The 25084-nt window shown below is 36.0% G+C and overlaps 1 protein-coding gene across 2 annotated transcripts in view; it reads right to left on the bottom strand.

Moving 5' to 3' along the window:
* Positions 1-1300: 1300 nt before the first annotated feature.
* Positions 1301-25084, bottom strand: part of BRWD1 (bromodomain and WD repeat domain containing 1) — a gene marked incomplete at both ends in the record, with an annotated part of 51240 nt that continues 27456 nt past the window's right edge. Inside the window, 19 exons of one of the 2 annotated variants that reach the window (XM_079548111.1) lie at positions 1301-2436; positions 5649-6623; positions 7267-7455; positions 8513-8751; positions 10373-10542; positions 10821-10973; positions 12228-12371; positions 13328-13372; positions 14525-14603; positions 15231-15356; positions 16552-16672; positions 16881-17036; positions 19189-19250; positions 22092-22203; positions 22635-22717; positions 22824-22948; positions 23336-23443; positions 23532-23648; positions 24730-24925. In XM_079548111.1, the coding sequence (XP_079404237.1) occupies positions 1301-2436; positions 5649-6623; positions 7267-7455; positions 8513-8751; positions 10373-10542; positions 10821-10973; positions 12228-12371; positions 13328-13372; positions 14525-14603; positions 15231-15356; positions 16552-16672; positions 16881-17036; positions 19189-19250; positions 22092-22203; positions 22635-22717; positions 22824-22948; positions 23336-23443; positions 23532-23648; positions 24730-24925 (4336 nt within the window). The remainder of the gene's footprint in view (positions 2437-5648; positions 6624-7266; positions 7456-8512; positions 8752-10372; positions 10543-10820; positions 10974-12227; positions 12372-13327; positions 13373-14524; positions 14604-15230; positions 15357-16551; positions 16673-16880; positions 17037-19188; positions 19251-22091; positions 22204-22634; positions 22718-22823; positions 22949-23335; positions 23444-23531; positions 23649-24729; positions 24926-25084) is intronic. The other variant, XM_079548112.1, reaches the window with a different exon arrangement.

Raw genomic sequence — 25084 nt, 5'->3', positions numbered from 1 at the left:
TTGAGCTGAGTCACAGCTAACTGCTTTGACTTATCTCCTACTGAACCAGAGAAACCTGAGAAACTGAACCAGCAGAGAGGCAGGAAAGCCATAGCATAGAGTGAGAAAGCAGTAGAGCACCTTGTGTTGGATTGAAGACAGTGATTTGGCAGGGGGCCTAACCAGCTCCAGGGAAAAGAATTTAGAGGTGCTATATGCATTCTCCTGTTTGATGCATAACCAACCAAAAATGTATATACTTATTTTTTTTTTTTCCCCTGGACAATTCATCTTCTATGTAATAATTATTTTTTGACAACAGCCACCTCAAACATTTGAAAAATTGGCAGATAAATGGCAGCAATCAAAACCGATACGTTTAATCAATGCAAAAATCTAACATTGAAGCACTTAGAAGTTTAAATGTGGAAGACCAACAGAGATCTAGCAAAAATGGTCTGGAATGTAAGAACCCTGCACCTCCAACTTCTCATGCATAAAAAAGAAACAACAAACAGAACAAGTGTTTTGTTGGTTTTTCTATTTTATAAAGAAAACACACAAAAACCCTTAGGCCCAAGAGTTCACCTGCATTTCATATTCTTAAGTTTACAGTATAGAAGTCACATTAATGATAGTACTACCTGTCAGTATAAACCCTCTCTTCACCAGCACCAATATGCTTTTTTAAGTGGCAAATAACGCTTTTCTCAACTGGTAACTGGTTCTAGTTGTATGTTTTCATTAATGAATGTACAGAACATTTAACATCTGTACTAACAGAAGCTGTAATGCTGTTAACTCAGTAACTGTTCATTACTCGTTTGATGCAATACCAGCATCCACCGAATTTTTATAGCGTACACTATTATTTATAAGCCTGTTAATACCGTATATGATTTCTTACAGCATTAGAGATGTTTGAAATTTGTTCTCGAATGTTGAATGACCTAGGTAGTATTCCATTGCAGCACCCATAACAATAATACTCAACATACTGCTATTAACCTGTTACGCAGTGTTTTAACTTTTTTTTTTTTAAACTCTTGTTATATGTAATAAAATACCAGTAAAGACAAAAAAATTGCCCCTATAATGAGGCACATTTTGGCATCTGTGCTAAATGCTGCTACATGGGCAGGCAAGTGCAAGTCAAAATATGAAAAGGAGAAAGTCATGATCTAATCACATTCATAACTTTTTCATAGAAAAATATAAATATATTCCCTGAAATGTAGGACAAGGAAGAGCCAGCATCCAACATGAGTTCTAGTGCTATTACCATTAAAAAAAAAAAGTGGGCTGGCTTTTCCTTTTAAGGTTACGTTTCACAAGCTGCATCACCTACACCTCTGTCATCGTCGTCGTCGTCACAATCGTCGTATCTAACAGTCCGCCTACCCCTGTTTCGAGTTCTTATCGTAGTACGCCGGTTAGCTCTTCTATATTTGGTATATTCCAAATCTTCAGAGTCATTTTCTTGCTTAGGTTTCCGACGTTTCCTTCGCTGGGGTCTTCTGGAACGCTTAGGTAAATTTGAAATTTTTCTTCTAACGATGCCTGTTTTTCTCTTTTTTGTTTCTGTGGCATTACTGTATATACTGTTATCAGTTCCGGAGTCTGAATCAGAAGAACAGTTAAGATTGGCTTTTGAGCTCCCTGCAGCTCCACGTGTTTCCACATTCTTTGATACTGAGCTTTTTTCCTCTATCTTCTTCCCTGCTGCAGATTCTGATGCTTCGTTTAAGTCATTTGATAATTTCAATCTTTTCAAAGGAGCTCTGGATTTTTTCTTCCGTGCTCTTCTGATAGTTTTAGTTTCACGTTTAGCTAACTTAGAACCCACCTCCTCTTCAGAGTTGCTTATGTGATGGTTGTAGGCTGAAGTTGACTGACCAGAAGTTCTCCACTTTCTCCCATTTTCTACCTTGTGGTTTGTGGAATTCTCCTCTGAAGAGTCAAATGTATTCTTAAGACCTGAATCACTTTCAGTTCTCTTCGTCTGATCGTCATTATCATCGTTCTCCTTTTTAGTCACTTCTATCTCCACCTCAGATTCTGTTTTTTCATCTTCAGACTCACTAATGTATTTTCTCTTCGGAGCAGACGACCCAGAACAAAAATCATTTTTTCCATCAGAATCCTGTTCTTTCTCATTTTCAGACATTACACTAACATCTATATCTGAGCTGCTGATCAGTTTTTTCTTGGATGCCGCAGATGCACTGCCATGAAGCTGCCTTCTGTTCTTCTTCACTGTGCAAACACTCTCTGAGCTCGACAGCTCTTCCTTTGTATCACTCATTATCTTAATCTTATTAGCTGCTAGCGTGGCACATCTGCGTGGATTTTTCTTTTTTGTCACATTAGATACCTTTATGTGTTTCCTGTAGTTAATGATACACGTCCTGCTCCTGAGCACTTTCCCACTTTGTCCAGGCTCCTCAGATGTAGATTCTACAAAACAAAACATTTAAAATTTCCTTTAATAAACAGCTGATTCATTAAACATAAACACTCCCACATTTAATGAAATATACAAATGCGTGTTTTTATTTAAACCATTACGAGCAATCTACCCTAAGATTTTAATAAGGATACAGCCACTCAGTTCTGAGCATGTTTTTAACTCTCAGGATTAGTCTTCTGCTTTGATATGATGAAAGGTTGTACAGTAACCTGTAGCATCTCCCTGTAAAAACTGCCTTACAAATTACCAACTTAGCCAACAGCCTTTCTTGTACTCCTACTTCCATCATTTAAGCTATAACTTCTATTACTGTTTTTACTTGATCATTCAAAATGAATTATAAATTTTAGACTTTATTCTTACAAAAATATTATAGATTATACAGCCAGAAGTCCAGGGTGAATATCACTAGTTTACACCAGGGAAGTGTTATATTATATTGGCCTATTACCTCTTGGTAATAGAAGTAACAATCAATTTTGCCACAGCTTGAACCCAGTGCCTTGATGATTCTCTACCTGTACTCCCTGCAGACAGATTGAAAAATCATGGCAGCTTTTCTTATCTTACTTCACAGAAAGGTAGGCCACTAAATATTTTTCAAGTTAACATTTAAAGAGAAGGAGGTTTAAAGTGATTTTTTTTTTTTTTTTTTTTTTTTTTTTTTTTAAATGGAGGGATGAAGAAAGCTTGTCTTGCTAATGCTATTTCAACTACTGAATCTAAAGGCCTAGCATCTTTCGAGAATGACAGCTATTCAGAGACTGTCTGAGACAAACTCCAGTGAGGTTCAGTGCCTGGCTCCTTCTGGCCAGACTACTGTGTTCAGCATTGTTACAAATCATTCAGGCTCCTTCCTCAGTATATCACCTGTGAAGTTAAGATAGGACAACATTTTTCCTCAACTCTGTAAAGAAAAAAATGCCATGAAGATGTACTCTAAGAGACTAGATAAAAAACAGCTCTACCGTGACAAATTGTTTATGCTTTTTTTTTTTTTAAAACATTTCAGCAGCTAATTCATGAGACCAAATGAAAGACTGAAGGACAGTAACATCACATTCTGCACAAGACAGACTTTACGTAACACATTACCAGACTATTAAACTTGTACAACCTGTACTTTGTACACAATCTCAAATTGGCAGTAAATTTGCATAAAGCTTTATTTTATTTTATTTACTTAAAGCTTCTTACTAGAAATAAAATCCACTCTGGAGTAACTGCAACATTCCCACACATCACAGTAATAAGAGAGACAATTTTAATGCAACTACAGAAGAGTATCATGCATTAAATGCATGCAAACAATGTACAGATTGTATAGACAGGGAGGATCAAATAAAGAACTCCATTAGCTACAAATTAGGATCTACAAGAAAACATTTACAAAGACAGACACCAAGATATAAAGGTCTCATCCATCCAGTCTACTGCTGTGACAAGCAGTCCTGTAGTACATGCTACCAAACTTTAAACGTGGGAGTCCAGGCAGCAATACTGGATAGGAATATCACATACACAGTCTCTTATGCACAGCCAAATATCCAAATGAATTTATGTTCTATAAATACTAAAGTATTTAAATAAAAGCATATGTATACTCCAACAGTATACAAATAATAGCTTCTACAAGTACAAATCTGCTAAGTTTCTTATTTACAAGTAACAGCCTCTTCAAGAGAGAGTAATACATGTGCCTGTCGGTAAACCACAGTAAACTAGGCTGTGCTAATAACATGCCTGCTACACCCCTTATCAGCTGAGGAGCAAAATGAGCTAGAGAACATCTGCCAACACAGAAAATAGCTATGTGACTGCCTGTGGTGGTATGCCAAATTAGAGAGTAGAAAAACTGAAGTATCAAATACATGTTTTAGTGTAAATGTTCACAGCTATCAATCAGTTCTATTAATCAATTCATATTGATAGACAACTAACAGTTCAACAGAACCACATGGGAACCACTAACTCCACAAGTAAAGAAAACTGAATACCCAAAAGGTACTTATTATCAGGAGCATTGCACAGGACAATGATATACTCCTCATTCACATGAAAGCAGGTCTCCAATTCAGTCCTACATTTTTAACTGCCTTGGCTCTGTATATATCAGGGCTTTCTCTTGGTTTTTAAAACATGCTCTCCAAAATCACATCCAAACCTGAAACACTGGTAATCCAAAAATCTGGGAAAAGCCAGTCTAAGCTTTAGAACATTACCATCACAGCATCAAAATGCATCTCTACTTTGAAAAGCATGCTACGTATCACTGACAATAAAAGCACAGAATGGCCTGGGTTGGAAGGGACCTCAAGAATCATGACTCTCCAGCCCCCCTGCCACATGCAGGGCCACCAACCTCCCCATTTAATACTAAACCAGGCTGCCCAAGGCCTCATCCAGCCTGGCCTTGAACACCTCCAGGGACGGGGCATCCACAACCTCTCTGGCAGCCTGTGCCAGCACCTCACCACTCCCTCTGTAACGAACTAAAGAAAATCCAAAAGACAAATCAAGTTAAAGATTCCAGTATATGCCATGGAAATAAAAATAATTCAGACATTATCAAATTCATTTTGAAAGACTACAAAATTACTTGAAATTAAAATAAATCTGCTTTAGCACAGAAATTTTCAACCAAAAGGCAATAATCGAAAGTTTATCACTTCATACAGAACTACACTATCACTTCATACAGAAACTCATAGATTATCATTATTGAAATTCTTAAAACAAGGAGCAGACTGACCAAAGAGAACAAATTCCTCCTTTTGAGATACCTTGAACTTCATACAAGAGCATTCATATATATTCCCTAATATATATGCATAGAGAAGGAAGTGCTGATTAAATATGAAAACAGTAGTAACTTAATGACTTTGTCATAGACAAAGGTAAACCCTGAATTGCTCAAGAACTTTCAGCATTCATCACTAATTCTAAATACTGAAACACTGCCACTGCGAAACAAATAATTTCCTCAGTGCTGTTTTGGTGACCTCCCAGTTCCACAGTCAGCATCACCACGTCTTCCAGTTCACCTGCTGATTTCTAGTTCTTGTTTTAGAACAGGGAACACTATACACTTCATAGAGTCCAAATCTCTCCATTCATTACCCATACTAAAATCTACCTAGTCAGTATATGAGGTTAAGATGCATTAACTCAAAATTAAAAATAAATTTTTTTTTTTTACCTTTTCTAAAGATCTTTGTTTTTCCTTTTCTCTTCCTCTTTTTTGTTTTTGAAGAAGCGTCAAAATAATTACTGTGATTAGAATTTGTTTCAGATTCTGTATCAGAAGAGTCATTGAAATCAGCACCAGGTCCAGAATTAGGGCTCGCTGTAATTCTACATGGCACCAAGGTTTCTGAAACAACACTTCTCCCATCCTGTCTGTCTTCTGTTTCAGATTCTGCTGTGTCCTCCAAATCACTTAAGACTTTTGCTTTTTTAATAGGTGCAACAAGGTGCAGACCAAACAATTTTCTGGCATTCCACCTATCTGATTCAGAACACGCTTCATCCTCGGAGTTGCTCACAACAAACTTATTTGCAGGCACTGACTGCTCAGCTTTCTGATTGCTCCCATCCTCCGAATTATGGCTTTTGGAGTCGTCCTCTGAAAAGCCTTGTGTAGGACTCCTCGTTTCAGGAGACACAGAAAGAGCTGTTCCTCGTAACTGCCTATGGCCATTGCTTTGCCAGGTTTTCTGTTTCATCTGCATATCTGTCTCAGAATCTGAACTTTCATTTTCAGATTCACTAACGAATTTTCTTCGTACAGCAGATGAAGTAGGTAGAGAAAGAACTTTCCTCTTGCTGAGCTGCTCTTCCGGTTCTTTTTCACTTTCAGACTTCAAACCTCCATCATCCTCAGACCCCTCCAGTAACATTCGCCTGGCTGCAGCTGAGGCATTTCGGTGAGGCAGTTTTCTATTTTTGCATCCAATACCAATACTTTCTGAGCTTGAAACCTCTTCTTCCACATCACTCATTAGTCTTAACTTAGTAGCAGCCACAGTAGCACTTCTGCGTGGGATTTTCCTATGTCTTCCTGTACTATTACTCAGAGTCTCGGATGTCATCACTGAAGTATTTTCAAAATCACTTTCATACAACCTTTTCCTGACAGCTTTTCTTGTATTCCCATTCTCCTGGGGCAGTGTACCTGTGAAGCAGAAGAGGGATTAAAGTCTTATGCTCAAGAGTAGTCACTTTTTCAGCCTTCAAATCTGGAACAGGTTCAATCCACAGACATGACAAACAGAGCACATCCCCCTAGTAGTAGGTAGGCGATTTTGTCATCTGGGAAGAAAAAATATTTAGCTATATCACAGAATCACATAATGGCCTGGGTTGAAAAGGACCTTAAAGACCAACTAGTTTCAACCCCCCTGCCATGGGCAGTCACCAACTTCTAAGACCAGGATGCCCAGAGCCATGTCCAACCTTTATATCATGAATTTTGGATTCACTCCAGTTTTCTGAAAACTGCTTTATAGTTTTAGTGCTTCTACTTTAAGAAACAGAGCACTTCAAGAGAAGCTCTCTCAGTAAATTCTTGGCTTCAGCCCTCCCTACCCTAAGTACTGGAGAAAAAAAAAAAAAAAAGGGAAATGTTCAGAAAGCAGCATTTTGAGAGCAAAAGATCTACTAGCAATCAAACAAATTGTATTACAACACACAACAGTTAAAAAAATACTAATTACAATTAGTTTTCTATGGATGTACGTGTATACACACACACACGCACACAGACACACACACATCGGGCTCATGGGCCATCCAGAAGACAATTACTCCAATCTTACCTGTTTGTTTTCTTTGAGCAGCTTGATTTCTGGTTACCCTACAACTGATGTTTTTTCTTCTACATACACCATTGTGTAGCGGAGGTGACACAAGAGCCACAGAGCTTTCTTTGCTCTCTTCTGAGCTCTCTTCTGTAGAGGATGAAGAGGATGTAGATGAAGCTAAAGAACCTTCTACTTCACTTTCTGCTAAAAAACAACAACAACAACAAAAAAACAATTAAATCCTCGATTAGAATATTGAGCAGTTAGTTTTAACTTAGGAAGTGCATTTTGCTCATGTGAGGAAATAAGATTTCCTCACAATTTTATCTAACAATACGCTTTCTCTCATGTCTTAATCTCTAGCACATATGAAATAGTTCCACAAAATATACAACTCCACATTCATGAGGTGTCTGGTAATAAGTTTAAGTGGACATGTTTAAGTTTCAAATAAAATAGCAACTATGTTATCTGAAAACATCTCTAAGAGAAAAGCACCTGAAAATTGAAATATTTGCCAAATCTCTTTTACCAGGATTAGTATCCTTGCTCTCTGAAAGAAACTGAAGTTTCACCAATGTAAAGTTTAGGGAGGGAAAAAAAGAAAGAGGAAAGATTTTATGACTCTGGAAACTTTATCTAATATACATAGGTGTATAAATTTTATTTTATATCAAATGCACCACGTTTTCTTCTGAAGTAAGAGGCATTCATACACCACAACCACTTTCCTGTAACAGCTGCTTGAAGTGAAAAATTCTAGTACTGTATTTGATTTAAGAGCATCAAGTCATAAAGGTTTGTATGTCAACTTACCAGTCCTACTCACTCAGCTTTGCTTTCAATCTCCATACAAAGCTGCAGTAAAGTACTGTCTGTTTGACTGCAAAACAGATACATAATGCAGCCAAGGCAGCTCTGTGTCAAAGTAAACTATGGGAGCAATAGATTTCTTCTTAGGAATACATTTTTTTCATTAATGAAATTAATCAACTGCATTCTATGAGATTTTACAGCAGAACATTCTTCAGTACACAGAACTTTTTATTAGTAAGTAAAAATACATAAAGATCTGTACTGCCTGAAATGCAAAGTGCGTAAGAATGTTGTCTGAAGTTTTTGCATTGTTAAAGTTTACATTTTTTAATTCAGAATACAGTTGGCAAATAGAGCAATTATAAAAGGAAAAGAAACATTAGTAGGCAATGTGTAGATAAGACGAAGATGAAAACCCTCATTTGGAACAGATTTCATTGATTACCTGATGACAACGTTGAACGGTTTGTTAGTGTTGTAGATCTAGCTTTTCCATTCCTTTCAAAGGATGTCAGGCATGCAGAATCAGAGGACTCTCCAGATGAACTATGGTTGTAATTGCTAGCATTTGTCTTATGGCTTGCAACACAGGCTGCTCTGCTTGAGGTAGGTTGACTAAAAGAATCTTCCCGTTCAGATTCAATTTTTGCCTGAGACTTTAATGGTTTCTGCTTGAAATTTCTACTGAAAAGGGAAAGGAGTAGAAGCAACACAGCTTGTAAAACTACTAAAAAAAGCCACAGACAGTTAAGTATTTTAAAAGTAATTTTCTCTGAAAGCTTAATTAACCATACACCATGTGATTTTATATTTATAGAAGGCTAGTTAGTTTTGTAATCTAATATAGTTTGGGACAGTTTTAACTTTGATGAAGTATTAACTGCTTTTATTAATATAATAGCCTATGCTCCTAATAAAGTTAAACAAGAAAAGACATTATCTCTACAAAAAAAAAAAGGTAACACTAAATACCTTCTATACCTGTGTCATCCTATTGTTGCAATCTGTTAGTAAACAACAGCCTCAACCTCTGCTGAATTCAGTCTCTTGTTAGCTGCACATAAATCCCAAAGTACGTGATATGCATACTATTATTCCATTATAAATGGAGTTCCAAGAACATGATGAAACAGCATCTTTCAAGAGTTTGTCTAAAATGCATGTTTGGAGAGCAACTCACCAATTACATTCTTCCTTAAAATACATTCTAGAGTGCTACACTCAGTCCTATTTGATCACAGTAAATTCATAATGTTCTACATGGGAAAGGGCACGCATTAAACATAAGCAATGCAGAGGCTACTAGGCAAAAGAACATTGCTTATTTTTACATTCAGAACTACTCTTTTGTCAGTTCGTTGCTTACAACCCAAAGTTTTCAGATATTTTAAAGACCTATGAGACACATATGCTCTCCTGCATAGTAGTTTAACAACAAACACTCTCCAAGAATTCCCAAAGATTCAGTCCTGCAAAGCACCACTGAACTGTAAACAAGTCACATACAGGTTCTTCAGAGAGGAAAAACAGTGGTGTCTCAAAGGAAGATTCCTGCCTACTGCTGTGTATTTGTAACATCATTAAACTGTTTTGCTAGAAAACACTGAGAACCCAAGAAAAATGCCAAGTAAAACTTCAAGTTCATCATCAGATGTGCTTACAGTGTAATCCAACATTTATGCACAAAAGAATAAAGACAACTATGTCAGAAGGGTATTCTTCTAATTTTATTCTTAAAGCTGTATTACTGTCCCTTCACTATCAGATAAGTAAGGCCAGAGAGTGGGAGAAAACCATATGCTCAATTCCAACAATCTACCACGTTTGTTTTTGTATTTTGTATTATGTTTCACTTAATCCCATATGCTGATTAACAATACAAGAGTAAATCATATCAACCAGAAACGAGCAGATTGCTACAGCAATTAAAAAAAAATCTAAGTTCCATAGGATTAAACTGCTTCCGCATATAGTAAGATAACTAATATATATGCAGCAAGAGCATGTTTTATTATTCTAGTCAGATTATCTAGTCAGAGTAAAAGTTCATTTTCTCACTGAATTATTTAGAATTAAGCATAAACAAAAAAAAAAAAAAAATCCCTGTTCTATACTTCAATCCCTTCCCCATTCCACAGGCAACTTTACACTACCACAGAACTCCCTTTAAGCACGTTTATCTTACTCCGCAAGAGAAGTAATTCCAACAATTATTACTAGAGTTAGCTAGCTAGCCACTTCATAAAACAATTGTTCTGTTCTGACTAAATATGACAGTGAATGTAGTCAGTTCATAATCTGTTACCTGGGCATTTTGGTAGGATGCTGCACTGAGCTTTGACTCTGAATTCTTCTAGCGTATCTCTGGTTTCTTCGTATCTTTTCATTCTGCTTCTGACCATTTTTGAAATCTGAAACAATTCTTCTTATTTTCTCTTCAAATAGTGCTGACAATCTCAAGGTCATACTATAAATCTAAGGAAGCAGTTTATGTTAGTAACAGAACCTTTCATCCAAGACTAACTTCTCTAAAATCAGAAAATATACAGAAAAAGGAATTTGTTTTGTACGATGTACTATAGTGCTATGTAAGACATCAGCAGACATACAAATGTTTTGTTGCACTTCTCACCATTACCACTTACCACCATCATTAACCAGAAATTTTACTGAAATATTGAAAAATAAAAATTTCTCCAAGATAACACCGAACTGGATTATGAGAAGTGTAAAACTCCCAATAGTAACATTACCTTTGATTTTTTGTTTGGAGTATAAGACTTTGCATTACTAAATATTAGTCTTATATCTTTGCACAGTTCCATTGGAGTGTCATAATTTCCAGCTTCCAGAGTTTCTTTCACTGTACCAAAGTCCATTGGAGTGTCTATAATATGTCTGTAGTCCTAGATAAAGCATAAAAAAAAAAAAAAAAGCAGTTTAAGAAGTTGTTAGAGGAAAAAACAATCACCTTGAATTTTATCTATAGAATTCAACAGGAACTAAGATCATCTTAACCACTGGCTCAAGAAACAAGTACTTACCACAACAGAAAGCTAAGCTTCTGCTGAAACTACTTAATTTAAAGCATCCACTTCATTACGTCTTACAAAATCTTGCATATTTTCAAGATAATCTTCAGAATATGTTAAATATCGTGATATGATACAACACCACATACTTGCACATACAGTTCTTCAGTTTCTTTTCTCCCAATTTACCTCAATAGCAACTATTTTGTAACAATAACATGTAAGGCAACTGTATTACTGCTAATCAAAATGAGAAAAAAAAGACTGTAATAGATCTGCCTGTAATCCTTTCACTAATGCCCTTTACAATGAGAAACTGATCTTGTTTAAATTTAAAACAAGAAACTGAACTCCACAATTGTCTTTTTCTCTTCTAAATGAGGAGTTTTAAAGACTTCCAAAATATTTTCAATACCTGAAATGAGACCCAAACTCAAGATGTGAAGATGGTACGAAAAAAAGTTGCATAATTGTTAAAACATTTATATGTCTTTTTCCCCAGAGGAGCTTGTTCTCTTTTTTCCTAAAAACCAAATAAAGATCTCGAAACCAATACTGCTACATAAGGTTTTCAGCAACAAAATAATTTACTGATGTGGAATAGGGATCACTAGAGCATTAAGATGCTCTGAGACACATCAGCAGAAAATACAAAACAGTTTGGATAGAATCCATACTTCAGATGCACACGTGAACCAAGACCTATGATGCTTCCAGTCTAGACAGAACAAAGAGAAGACAAGATTCCCAAAACATGCAGATGACAGCAAAGGCAATAGTGCCAACAGCAACAACAGGGTAGCAAGAAAACAATGCAACAAGTAAGGAGTTCACACTGACTGATCTGTTTGCCTATTTTAGTTTCATCCTTCACGTTAGCATTACATGCAAAACAGGTAACTCATTTAAAGTATCAAGGTGTTTGTAGACACAGCTCCACTGCTCCACAATTGTTCTGTGCTGTGTTTATATTTTGGTATATCTTATCTCGACGAAGATAAGCATCAGTGGTTGAGAATTGAAACCAAAAACAGAACAAGTCCAAGAGAAACGTGGAGGTCTTATTGTACCAAACGCTAAAAGAAAGAAACAATTTTTATATCTTACAAGGTTAACGGAACAACTTACAGGATACTGGTCCAAATCAACTGGCTGCCTAAAAGGTTCAGAATCTTCACACTGGAAAATTAAATTCACAAGCTCCATGCACTGTTTTTTCCAGCAGTTTTCATCATAGCCATTTTTCATGCTTTTTCCTCTTTTCCCCCGTCCCTTGAAAAAAAGCCAGGAAAAAACATTATTGAAAAGCTGCCTGAAAAACTGCACAGAAAACTTCTAACTGGAATTATTTCAGAATCACAGCATCAATCACTGAATCACAGAGGTTGGAAGAAATCTCTGGAGATCACCTAGAGTCCCAGATCTCAGCCTGGAGCATCCCCCTTACAAGGAACTGCTCCTAATTATCTTTGTGGCCCTCCACTGGACTTCCTCTACGATATCCCTGTCTGGGAATCCCAGAACAGGACACAGAACTCCACACCCGGCCTCAACCAGGGCAGAGCAGAGAGGGAGGATCACCTCCCCTGATCTGCTGGCCACACTCTTGTTTTTACAACGTGCCCCAGGATACCACTGGCCTTCCAGGCCACAAAGGCACACTATATCAGAAAAATGCGCTTCTAAACCACATGCAAAAATGCACTTCCAGGTATTGTATTGTTAACAAAACAACTAGCAGCTTTCTTTCCCTAATGTTTATTAATAAAACTGACAAATCATAATTTTTTTTGCCTTTTAAGTTGTTGTCTTGAGGTGGGTTTTTTTTTAGTACCAAAAAGCACACAAAAATATCTCCTTATCAATCTTCCAAAGAAATCTGAATAATATCTGCTGTTAAAATGCTTTAGTTTTTTTTTCCTGAGCATCTCAGCTGATGAATATTTTCACTTCAGTATCAGCCAGATAATTGAAAGCTGTCATACTGAACAGCATTGATATCAAAATCATGAGAAAGATTCTCTTTGACTATTATATGGAACAAGTATAGGTGTGTTAAAACAGCAGTGAACTATTTATGAAAAGCATTTATTTCTTTTTACTATCAGGGAAAAAAATGTTTGTTACAAAACAAAGCATCAGTCCCACAGTATTTCAATACAGCCTGCTAAACAATTTTTCCCAGCAAACTTGAATTGGGTATATACGGGAAAGGTTAGCCAACTCACTTTTCTTCTTCTATATGATGTTCTTGGACGGCATTTTTCATCATCCTGCACAAAAATAAAGGTTATTTATCTTTTTCCATAAATAATTTTTATGTAATTGTGTGCTCAAATTATTATTAGACCTCACATCATGGTTGAAATAGACTTTTAATCTTACTTTTCTTCAGTTGGACAAGAAATGAGCATATCAAAAACACAGCACAGTGTGTTATGGAAAGTAAGATTCTATTGACATCCCACCACTGGAGGCTCCTACTTGAACTCCTGTCCATAGTATACAGGAAAAACCCCAAATAGAAATTGCAACAGAATATCAAACAGTAAATCAACTGACAAATATTACAACTTTCTGCATTTTGCTTGTCCTGAATTTGGGGCAAAGAAATCTTCCTGATCAAGTTATGTCTGGTAAAAAGAAAAGCTTTGTAACATGAAAGTACTAAGATGACACTGAAGTAGCCAGACAGCTGAATGTAATGCCTTTCCTACAATATTAACCTCCAAGGGAAGGGAGTCACTCTGCAACTTTTTGAAGCCTTGCTGAATTAGAAATTAAAATGCAAAAAAGACCAGATTGGGCTGTTTGGGATATGCTGTCAGTAAACATGCAACACTGAACAAGAACTGTTCTGCATTGAATGCTAGCTGTAGTTTTAAGGTAAATATGTTTCATTGAATCTTCATAGAAGCACATCATGCTAATGTATGATTCATAGTTGCGTGCACAGGAATTCAGTGTTTACCAACCTTCAGCATTTACTACTGCCTAAGTGACAGTTCTAGCTTTAGAAATAACCAAGGATACAGATAATTAAAAATATAAGGAAAGACAGCTATTCATACATTCTTGAAATATTTATATTACATTACTACATATTAACATGCTTTAAAAACGTCACAAAAACACAGAATTGTTCTATTTAATGGCCACGGTCCTAGCACAAAGTTTCTTGTTATACTTCTGAACAAGTACAAACAATTCATGTTCTCAATTAAAGCATATCCCCACATCATCCCTCACTTCCCTGATATATTCAGTCTTCTCTCAGCTGTGCAAATGTACACATACAAGATACACATACAAGGATCTCTATTTAAAAAAAAAAGAGCAATTTTTGCCATGAATACTTGAAGGTGAGTGGTATTTTCTTACCACTGCAGATGCATTACTGCAATTACTCGTATGAAAAAGCTTACCAGATCATCAGCATCAAGACAATCTTGTTCATCATCTGTTGTGCTACACAGGTCAAAAATGTTTGTACAGTCTTGATCGCTGTAATGCAATTAAATCTCTTGTTACTATAATATCAAACACAGCTACCACTTCCTAGAAAGACAAACCCAGGCACAACCAAAAGCTACAAAACTGGAAGCAAGTAACAATAATCTGAAATAATGAACACCATAAGGTGTTTTTTTATATCACTAAAGTAATGTTAAATATGGAAATCTGCTGTATTGCGCATTTTAGAACTAGTGAGCCAAGTAGCGTGAAATTAGCATTAGGAATTTGATCTACTGAAATTACACTGCCTACACCAACTTCAAAATAAACCTCCCAACTGAATTCAAGTCAGGCATGCTGCAACAAGAATTTCTGCATGGGCTTACATTACAGACTGATCTACTTTCAGGTCAACTGACATCTTCATACTGTACACACCAGTAAAAAAAAAAAAAAAAAAAAAAAATCAAATCTCTGTATCAATATATATTTCCAGTATTTTCCCAGATAAGAAAACACTCGTGAAGAATTACATATCTGTCTGCAGTGCACTGAAAAAGATTAATAAATCAGAAGAACTAAATTCTTAATAAAGTGATCTTAAAGGTGTTTACGTTCCCCCACAATTTTAGAGCACAAGCATTCAAGCACTATGTAAGGTAAAATACCACTCACTTGATAAACTTCAAGAGCTGCGTAGTGATCTTCTTTGCAGCTCTAGCAATAGCACTCCCAGGTTCATTGAAGGTCCTGGCATTGCTTTCAATGTACCTTACTTCCCAAACCAATGCAGAGATTCTCCTTAAAATTAAACAACATTGCACCTTTAATAATAAGCTGAAAAACTACAAATACTTTCTCATTAATTATCTGTCCTAATGTGGATAAACATCTCTTACTCTAATATTCATGACACCTGTCTCCAGGTTTTCACTCATCAAAATGTGTTCACATAGAGCACACACAAGCAATTCACAGAAGTAATTCAAGGAAGCAAAATCAACAGTGCACATCTTTGTTAAGTCATTTTCCTATTTGTTATTGACAAGAAATTTGCAGCAAGTTTGCAAAGTTCTGTAAAGGTTTGGTTCCTTTTTTAAAATTAATTCAACTAGCCTATTAAATGCCAGCATTTAATACCACTGAATTATGAAATTCCATTGAACTAATGGAACTGAGGATCACAAATTCCAAGGATTCCTTAAAAATCCATGCATTTTTAAAAGGCTATCTTGACCACCTCTGTGGAAAACTCCTGCCAAATGAGTAAATTGCGTACTATATTAATAATTAAATAAAATAAAAACAAGAATAAAAACAAGACACAAGCAACAGAGGAAAAAAGACAAGAAGTCTGGTCTAAACACATTTTTAAGTGTACCTCAGCCATGATGTCTGCAAAATACCTTGCTGAGACCAACTCACCAGTCATACATCCCCTCCCTCTGTAAAGAAGAGATTTGTAGAAACCGCTACAAACTAACATTACAGAAGTGAGCTAACACAATTACACAGCTTTTTGTGATTAAGTTTATAAAGAACTATAGAATATGAAAGCCATACTCCAGGTTTTCAGTTCCTCATCTCAGAATTTCAAACCATTCCCCAAGCCATCATTTCAGTCTCACTGAGGAAGAAAACAAGTATTGACATCTCTTCATTTTATTTATAGACATGCTGAGCACAAATCCAGATGATCAACATCCTTAAATTTGTTAGAGGTATGGATATGCTGCACATCAGAACTTATCAACCCCACACTTAAGTATATCAGCATTAACTCTGGAAACTGTATCAATATAGGCTGAAATCAATTTCCTTAAGAACTAAAAAGAATGTTAAAAATCAACATTGCTACAAAACATAACAAATTTGGGTACTAGACTGTTGGTTTTCGAAATGTTTATTAAAAAAGACAACCGAAAAACATTTAGATCTTCTCACAGTGTACAAACATAAGGCCGTGCTCCGTCTTGTTTCTGCTGCTGGTACTAACCTGTAAAATCGATTGGCCAGTCTTGTTCGAATAGTGTTCAGGTCTGTTGGGTAAGCAATCACAGTACAGTACTTGGGATATGTACACAGGTCAACTGGACCAGCAAAAGCTGCTGAAATGTCTGTAAAGAAACAGCAAAATTAACGGTGCTATTTACAGACATATGTGTGTGAAAACTGAACCAGCCATTTAATTGGTTCGTAAAACCACCCTCGATAAAACCAATGATGTACCAAAACATAAATAGTCGAGTACAAATACAGTGGGAGAACTGGCCTGTAAATCTAACTCTAGGAGCAAACTACCTAAAAGTGAGAGGACATTCTCACCAAGAGTCAGAAGTTGGTCGATACCGCAGATAATCCGCTCACAAGCTTCATCGCGGGATCGCATTCCCCACTCCCCTTCCTCGGGCTTGTACAGTAGCTTCTCCATTTCTTCAAAAGTCACAGAAACACTAGCTCCTAATTCTTCAGGCTGATCAACTGAAGAGTGATAACAAAAAGGAAAGTGTGAGTAGTGAGAACACAACAAGAGAAATTGTTAAATATTTAAAACCATACGAGTATTTAGTAAGCATATCTGAGAAAAACATACTTTGCCTTGAGTTTGATACTAAAAGCATGGGGAAAATACATAAAACAGCCAAAAGGCGTCCTTTATTCCCTTTTTCTGAAATTCTGAATTTCCAGGTCTTCATTTATTCTCTTGATTTAAGCACCAGTCTAAAAAGACGACCTCACTCAGAAGAGTTACTTGCACACTTTCGTTTTAAGTGTGCGGTTCAGACTTCATAGGATCCTAACTTAGTTTACTGAGTTTATTACTTCAACCATTAAACACATGTAAGACAGGCAATATATTTTGTGATGTCCTTCCTGGTACACTAACTGTAACCTTAACAGTGTTTTTTTTCCAGTATTTCTTTTGAACATGGCAGATTAAATTAATTTCAAAACAACAGAAAGTAGCAGACATAAAACTGTGATGGATGGCTCCACGGAAAGTCACGTTTACAAAGATTAATGCAATCCAGCTAACATAGAGTAAACAGAACACATTACACCTCTGTGTATCCTTCCCCTCAACTCTACAGATTGTTCCTAGTAATTTTCAGTCTGTTTCTGGATTTCTTTTGTTAGAAGCTAACATCCTCATTTAGTTTGAGCACTTGAAAAGGAACAAGATCATGAAGGTTCCTGATCACACAGTGATCTTCAGTCCATCTTTGTGTTGAATAGGACAACTGGTACAGCAGATAAAATTCAGCAATATGAAGCATATAGGCTTATAGCTAGAAACCAGAAATAGGAGCTTCCATTAGCATCTGAGAGTCTCTCAGTTAAAAATAAAAACAAGAAAGATAAGGTCATTGCTAGCATGCCGATGACTGTAATCCACAGATATGCCACAGACAATTCTAAAACACATTTCAGCTGCAGCTGTTGCAGAGACAAAAAATAAAAGCAAAGCAATTGAACGAGTTTAGTATGGGTCTTCAAAGTTTACAAAAAGCACTGATTTTTTCCTTTGGCCAAACAGGTAACGATGGCCCCAAATGTTTATTCACTATTGCATTTACAGTGCGATTTATGGAATGCATTCACCAGATCTCAAGGAATTAGAAGAAAATGTGCTGTATGTTTGAAGGAGGCAGATTTTGGCAAATAAGAAAACAGTATTTCAATCAAACCTAGGAGGAAAAAAAACTAAAACAATCTTGCTGACTGAAATCTTTATACATTTTAGTTTGCATAAAACAGGTGATTTCATGTTTCCATTTCAGACGGTTTTGCAGCACTTGTTATCACAAGATATGACTGAAACAGCCAGACCACACTTGGAAGATTAGAAAGTCAGTTTAATATTGAAAACATCCATGTGTGTGCAACATAATGGTATTTAGAGGACAAAACACTATATACACAATAGGCTATATACACACACACACACACACACACACACACACACACACACACACACACACACACAGCATTAACTTTTCTGCCATTTAGGAAATAGCTTATTTTCTATGAAAGGCAATAAAGAAAATTAATAATCCTTTAAACAAGTTATTCAGTAACTACTTTGTCCTCCCATCCTGCTGCTGATATCAACAAGCATTGGAAAACTGAATTGAAGAAGACAAATCAGGAATATAGTTACTTCATTTACAATTAATTTCAGTTTCACCACAAAAAACTATACAAGCAGCCTTTTTAAAGTATAAACAATAAAGATTTACTGACTGGAAAACTTATTTATATTCATTCTAATTCTTATACGTATCATAATGCAAACTAGTTTTTTTTTGTTTGTTTTTTGTTTTTTGTTTTTTTCTTAAAGTTGCAATGTCAAGTGTGTTAGTAGCAGGTTTTACTGTATATGCCAGAGAGATTCACATTTCAAGTATTTCCTTCAAAACTATTTTAGAAGATAGAAAGTTTCAGGGTGAAGAAGTAAAATCTAGATATATCAAAGACATTTCACTAATGAAATTTCACTAGTGACACTAATGCCTCACTGAAGCGAGACTGTCCTACAAGAATCATTTCAGGTGCACTACCTGCATGTAACAAAGGATCCATGAAGAGGGAGAAGCACACTGACTGCTCTGTTCAGAGAGTTTCTACTTACCATTATCAGATATTGGTTCCATGTCCCATGGACTAAGCTTCTCAACCTCACCATTGTCCCATCTGATTCACCAAGTTAAAAAGAAAATAGAAACACACAAGTTAAGGTTAATGTTAACTTGAAAGCATTTCTTCCAAGCATATTTAAAGAAATTCTCCATCATTGCTATTTTTAGACCTTAGTAAAATATACTGTGGTTTTATATATATATATAATATATAAATAATAAATATATAATATATATAAATAAATATATAATATATATAAATAATATTATAAAAAATATAATTTTGTGTATGTGTGTCTATATATGTATACACATACACAAAATTATTGGTTAGGAATTAACTGTCAACACTGCAGAAAAGGAAACACGATTTAAGAAGAATTCCAAATTAAAATTGAGCATGTGCTCTCGGCCATACGCAACTTACCCAATATAAAAATCAATATCATAATGATCAGATCAAGAAGCTGCTTAAGAAAAATAAGCCAGACACTTGGAAAAACAAGGTAACATAATCAAAGGGAAGCTACCAGAAAAACAAGGAGAAGCAACCCCCAGCCACAACAATAGAATGACTCAGAGAAAGGAAGAATAAAAACTGAGTTATATGGCGTATTAACTTCTCATTAATTAAGGCTTACCACATTAAGACAAAGAGAAGACTAAAATGTAGAAACTAAAGTAACAGGAAGCAAAAGCAAACAGAGCTGATATTAACAGATTACCTGCACATTCACTGATATTTTACTATCTGACAGGAACATTCTCATATGCTTTTATTAACAGCAAAACTACCAACAAATTTTAGTATTTCAAATATAAGAAATGTACTTCTGGATTCAGCCTAATACCCCTACTGGTCCCGCTAGACTAGTAATTTCTCTATTTGAAACTATCAGTAAGAGTCCATATAATCCTGGTACAAAACCATTCTACTCATTCAACATTCATGATAACTAAATTCCTCTGGGCATTCAGTGAATACATCCCAGATTATTTCCTTCAGCATCTGTTTTCATTTAACATTCTTACGAGTCTGCTAATACTGCCTGGTTCTGTCAGAACCTCAATCTCTCTTTTGCTCCCTATCCTTCAGCTAATTGTCAACACAAAGAAGTATTTGTTCCAATGCAGCGTTATCTTAGTTAACATCTTTTGAAGAGAGATCATTTCAAGGGCTTCTTTTAAAAAACAGGAACTGCAGTCAAGTACATCAGACTGCAGTTCACCAATATCCCTCCGAACCATCCAACTGTACCACCAGGTTGCAACTTCACCAGAAGTTTCAAATTAGAGTTCCTCAAATGCCTGGTTTCCATGCTGAATATGGCAGAACTTCATAGTAAAACTGCCCAGCAAGATCAAAGTAAACTAATCATCACAGTCCCTTCCCATAAACACCACAAACTCCAGAACCAGGGACTGAGGAAAAAAAAAGAACATTTGGCTGTCAGACTAGGAATGCATCTTACAGAAACCTGGGATAAAATCAAGCTCAGAACAGGAAGCCTTGAATCATTTACTGACATCTCGTGTACTGCTAGTGTGACTTCATTTCTAAGGACCATGAAAAAACATCCCATTAACAGCTCAACACTGTAAAAAAAGCTTTATCTTTGCAGAAGTTCAGGGTGACTGTCAGCAAGACTATCTGATCCTTCTTAGTACTGACTGCTTCCTGGTAAAGGTACAGGATAGGGAGCTCACAGATCTAGCAAACAACCAAAACTTTTCCAGCATTTTCTGCTTGATGCAAGATGCCATCTCTAAAAATAGAAATAGGGGCAGGCACCCTGAACCACAACAGTGATGCAAAAGCTGTTCTTTAGAAGGCCAACACCTCCCTAAGCTTCTTAACCAGCCCAAGATAAGCATCTGACTCAAGTCAACATGAAGCAGAAATTCCTCTACTTCCACAGGAAGCATCTCCTTTGGAAGAAAGATGTTTTAACGAGAAGTATTTTCTGTCATATGTGATGGAAGTGAGTTCAGAATGGACGCAGAACTGAAGACAATTAGCAGGTTTGCAGCTCCCAGGAAGCAGTCCAACTACTATGTTTTAAGTTTGACACTGAAGTTTCTGCCTTCTCTATTTAAGCAGGCTTTTTCCCCTTGCAGTATTACCCTTGGATTTGCTCAACCTTGCCACGTTCTGAAGAACGAACTTGACAATATATGCCTTCACCAATACAGTATTATCTCCTGACAAGCATGCTGGTCAAAGGGATTTGTCTATCTGAGGTAGCATAGGGTTAATTACGCTATCTGCAGCTATTTTGCTAAATATAACCCAAAGATGAAATGCAGGACAAACTGCAAGCAGAACCTACATAGTAGCAAACATAGCTAAATACTAGTAGGCGACAGACTTGTTCTGTCTTCACATACACACACAGCAAGCATATAGCTACGCTTAGAAACTGACATAATTTACACAAGGCTCAAGTGATTGCATACGATCACATTATAGTCATATTTGCTCTCGTGGATAGTAATGTGAAAAGACAGAAGCGTGAGAAATTTAAGCGTAAGAATTACGATCTCAACAAAAAAAATTCAGCATGCCCCATCCAAAACCAATTATGACTGAAGATTAATAATTTCTATACGTGGGAAATTGCATTGCTTGCTTCATGGAAGAGATTAAGCAGCAGTTGTTAGAGAAGATGACACGGTCAAAGAAGTCAAGAACTTATTTTATCATGTTATCCTTCATTAAAAAGTTGCTTAAAATTATTACATATTCACACTGTGCTAGATTAGATACCATTCAGAAGTGGTAACACGGCCAATAAAATCATTTCAACAACTTATACGTTCTTATACCAAGAGGCTAGCTAAGTAAAAGGCAATTCACACTACTACCATTAGAAGTGTAAAATCCTTTTATACTTACTTAACACTGTAACACTGAAAGTGACTATCTGGATATTGAGGCTGATATGGTTCTTGACCCAACACTGTTCCAAACCACCATGCATCATCAATAATGGATCGGAACCTGTCAGCTAGAGGAAAAAAAATTCTGCTCGTGTATTTTACTAACAAGAGTTATTTAACTATGCTTCTTCTGTATGTCATTAACACATTTCTGATCAGCGGATTTCAGCTTACAGATCTAAAAATACTGACACTTGGATAAAAGATGAAACAATAGATTATGCCAAGAAGTGCTAAATCTCTTTGCTACTTAACTGTAAAGCAAGAAAAGACAACACTAGAATCTGATTTTGTGTTTTGAAGACTTATCTTCGAGCTATGGTAGACCCTCCAAAATGCTTACTAATGCTACTAGTGGTTTCAAATTTCAAACAGGCAGACCAACCTTATCTAACAGACAGCCCTTTGAAATTACAAGCAAACAGCACCTAAAGCCTCCAGTAATGATACATTTCTTATTTCAAAAGCATTCTATCAAAAATGTAGAAAATACACTTACAAGCTTGCCAGTTCCTTTGCCGTGCTTCATCATAGAACTGACGTAATATAAGGAAGTCAATAACATCTGGCATATCATGGTATCTAGATTAAGAAAAATACCCTTTCAGGTGTGTGCCTTAGGGCTTTAGGAAGAAGCTTAAAGAAATACATTTTTCAGAACTTTTCAAGAAAATATAGATGCACATACTTGATGGAAAATGATTTGTCAGTATGTTTTCCGGTGGCATGATCTATAAAGGCAAGCTTGAGGCAACACAGTGTGGGAGGACCAACCTCATACCTAATTCCGACAATTTTTACCAACTCCTGATCCTACAGGGAAGAACAAACAGTTTCAGAAAGTATTCCCAACTGGACTATGCACAGAACTATTTAATAACAGTTAACTGAATATTGTATGAAGTAAATATTATATCCACATACAAAATGACAACAATACTGAAACCATATTTGAGATTTCAGTGGAAGACAGCCTGTTAAATTTAGCAATATGAAAACAGCTATTCGCATTCAGGATTCCCACAGGAAACTTCAAAACTATTTTGGTAAGCGAACACAGTTTTCCCCTCTTGTTTTCATACTAAAGCATTAAGATAAATGGCATAACCTCAAAAATTAATATTTTAAAACTAATGCAGCACAACCCATATTCACAGATTACTAGTGTTGAACCCCAGACCATGTTCAATGCAGACCTACCCTAAGCACTACTTTTCTCCAAGGCTCCTTGTGTGGATTCAGTTCATAAATGTTATTTCTTCTAACTGCTTCAATGTAAGCTTCATGCCCTTGTCGAAAATATATTACCTTAAAGAATTAAAAATAAAATAAAAAGTGTTATAGAAATATGTAAGCAGAACTAGCATTTGAAGGAGATTTTAACAAATATTCTTACCTCATCACCCATCTGAGGAACAAAGGGAGATCTTCGAAGAGCTGTGTCTGTTATCCAAACAGGAGGATGCCAATCATATGACAGTTCTGAATTTACTGACTGTGTTGGTGTATTAGCCTGTAAATTTAACAGACGTCAAAAGTAGACATGACAGACATATTGCTGACATGACATCAAAACAACAATCTGGCAGACAAAAGCTTAGGTTATGAAAGACTAACATACATTTTGAAAACCTGCTAGCTGAATTCCTTCAAGGCTTTCCTCAAGTTGTATCTGCAGTACTCATGCTAATCATTTTATTCCTACTTGAAGGCCTGAGTGAGCAACATAACTATTTTACAACTCTCAAGAGAATCAAAGCCTTATAGTTCATATGAAATCCTCAGTGCCCAATAAAAATCTTACAAAGATGCAAGAAATCATCTGAAGATGGAAAGTTAGGAGAGTGATTAGAGAGTTATTTAAAGCTTTGGCTTTCTTCCCCCAAATAGTTCATGGTTATGTATAATTTCAAATTATATACTTGTCAACAAACATCCTCAATTAATTCCATTCTGGAGACAGATTAAATTAACCCTGCTCATCAAGCTTACCATAAAAGAGAGATAAAACAAAACTCTAATATCAGAAGTGGCTGCATAATTAAATAAATCAACTACTTGTTCAATAAATATACATATTGAAAGAGTTTAAAACGATTTAGATAAATTTTTGGAATCAAGAGAGGATAGAAAGAAGATGGCCACAAAAATTCTGGTAACTCAAAAAATAACTTAAAAAACTTAAGTATATAAAAGATAATTATTTAAACACAAGAAGAAACAGTCCCCATAAATACAGTAACTATGTCTCCCGAGTTTCTCAAACAACATACTAATTAAAACCAGACTCCATTAGAGGTTTTTTTGTCTGTTATTCTGTACAATTATTTAATAATCATGTTTCCCCCTCTTTGACCATTTTTCTGAACACTTTTTGTTTTAAATGAAAAAAGGATTTCATTTGGAGTGCAGATGAATCCGTACATATCTTGGACATGAAATGTTCTCAAATTTTTAAAGGAAGCCTTTATGTAGGGATAATAATATCAGTGTCCAACCGCAATAGCCACTACTTCTGGATTTTCCAGTGAAGGGTTCTAAAACCTAAAGTGAGCAATCTAGTAGAAAGTGAATAGAGTAAGGAAATTGCATACCCCCTCCTGCTTTTTCGGTCTGGGCTTTTTTCTCCTTTTTCTCCTCCTTCGCTTTGGAGGAGATGATTTCCCAGCTGACACTTCATCTTCTGAGGTACTGCAGTACCTGACAGCTTTCCGCCGAGAGGTCCGGACAGGAGGCTGCAGGTTAATCCCTGCATCAGCAATCCAGTCAGAGTACCTACTTGAAGAATCACTGACCATGACGAGGGTGTCACAGGGAATACAAATACAGAATTGAGTTGTCAGTATAGAGTAGTATATTCTTAGACAAACACCTCCTGATACAGATTATCATGGAAAGCAGTATCATAAGAACTAAAGCTTTTTCTTCCTCCCAGTAATTATTTGATAT

Source organism: Tetrao urogallus, assembly GCF_951394365.1.
Source record: "Tetrao urogallus genome assembly, chromosome: 1".
In the NCBI taxonomy this organism is placed as follows: Eukaryota; Metazoa; Chordata; class Aves; order Galliformes; family Phasianidae; genus Tetrao; species Tetrao urogallus.
This window is presented reverse-complemented; position numbering and strand designations above follow the sequence as displayed.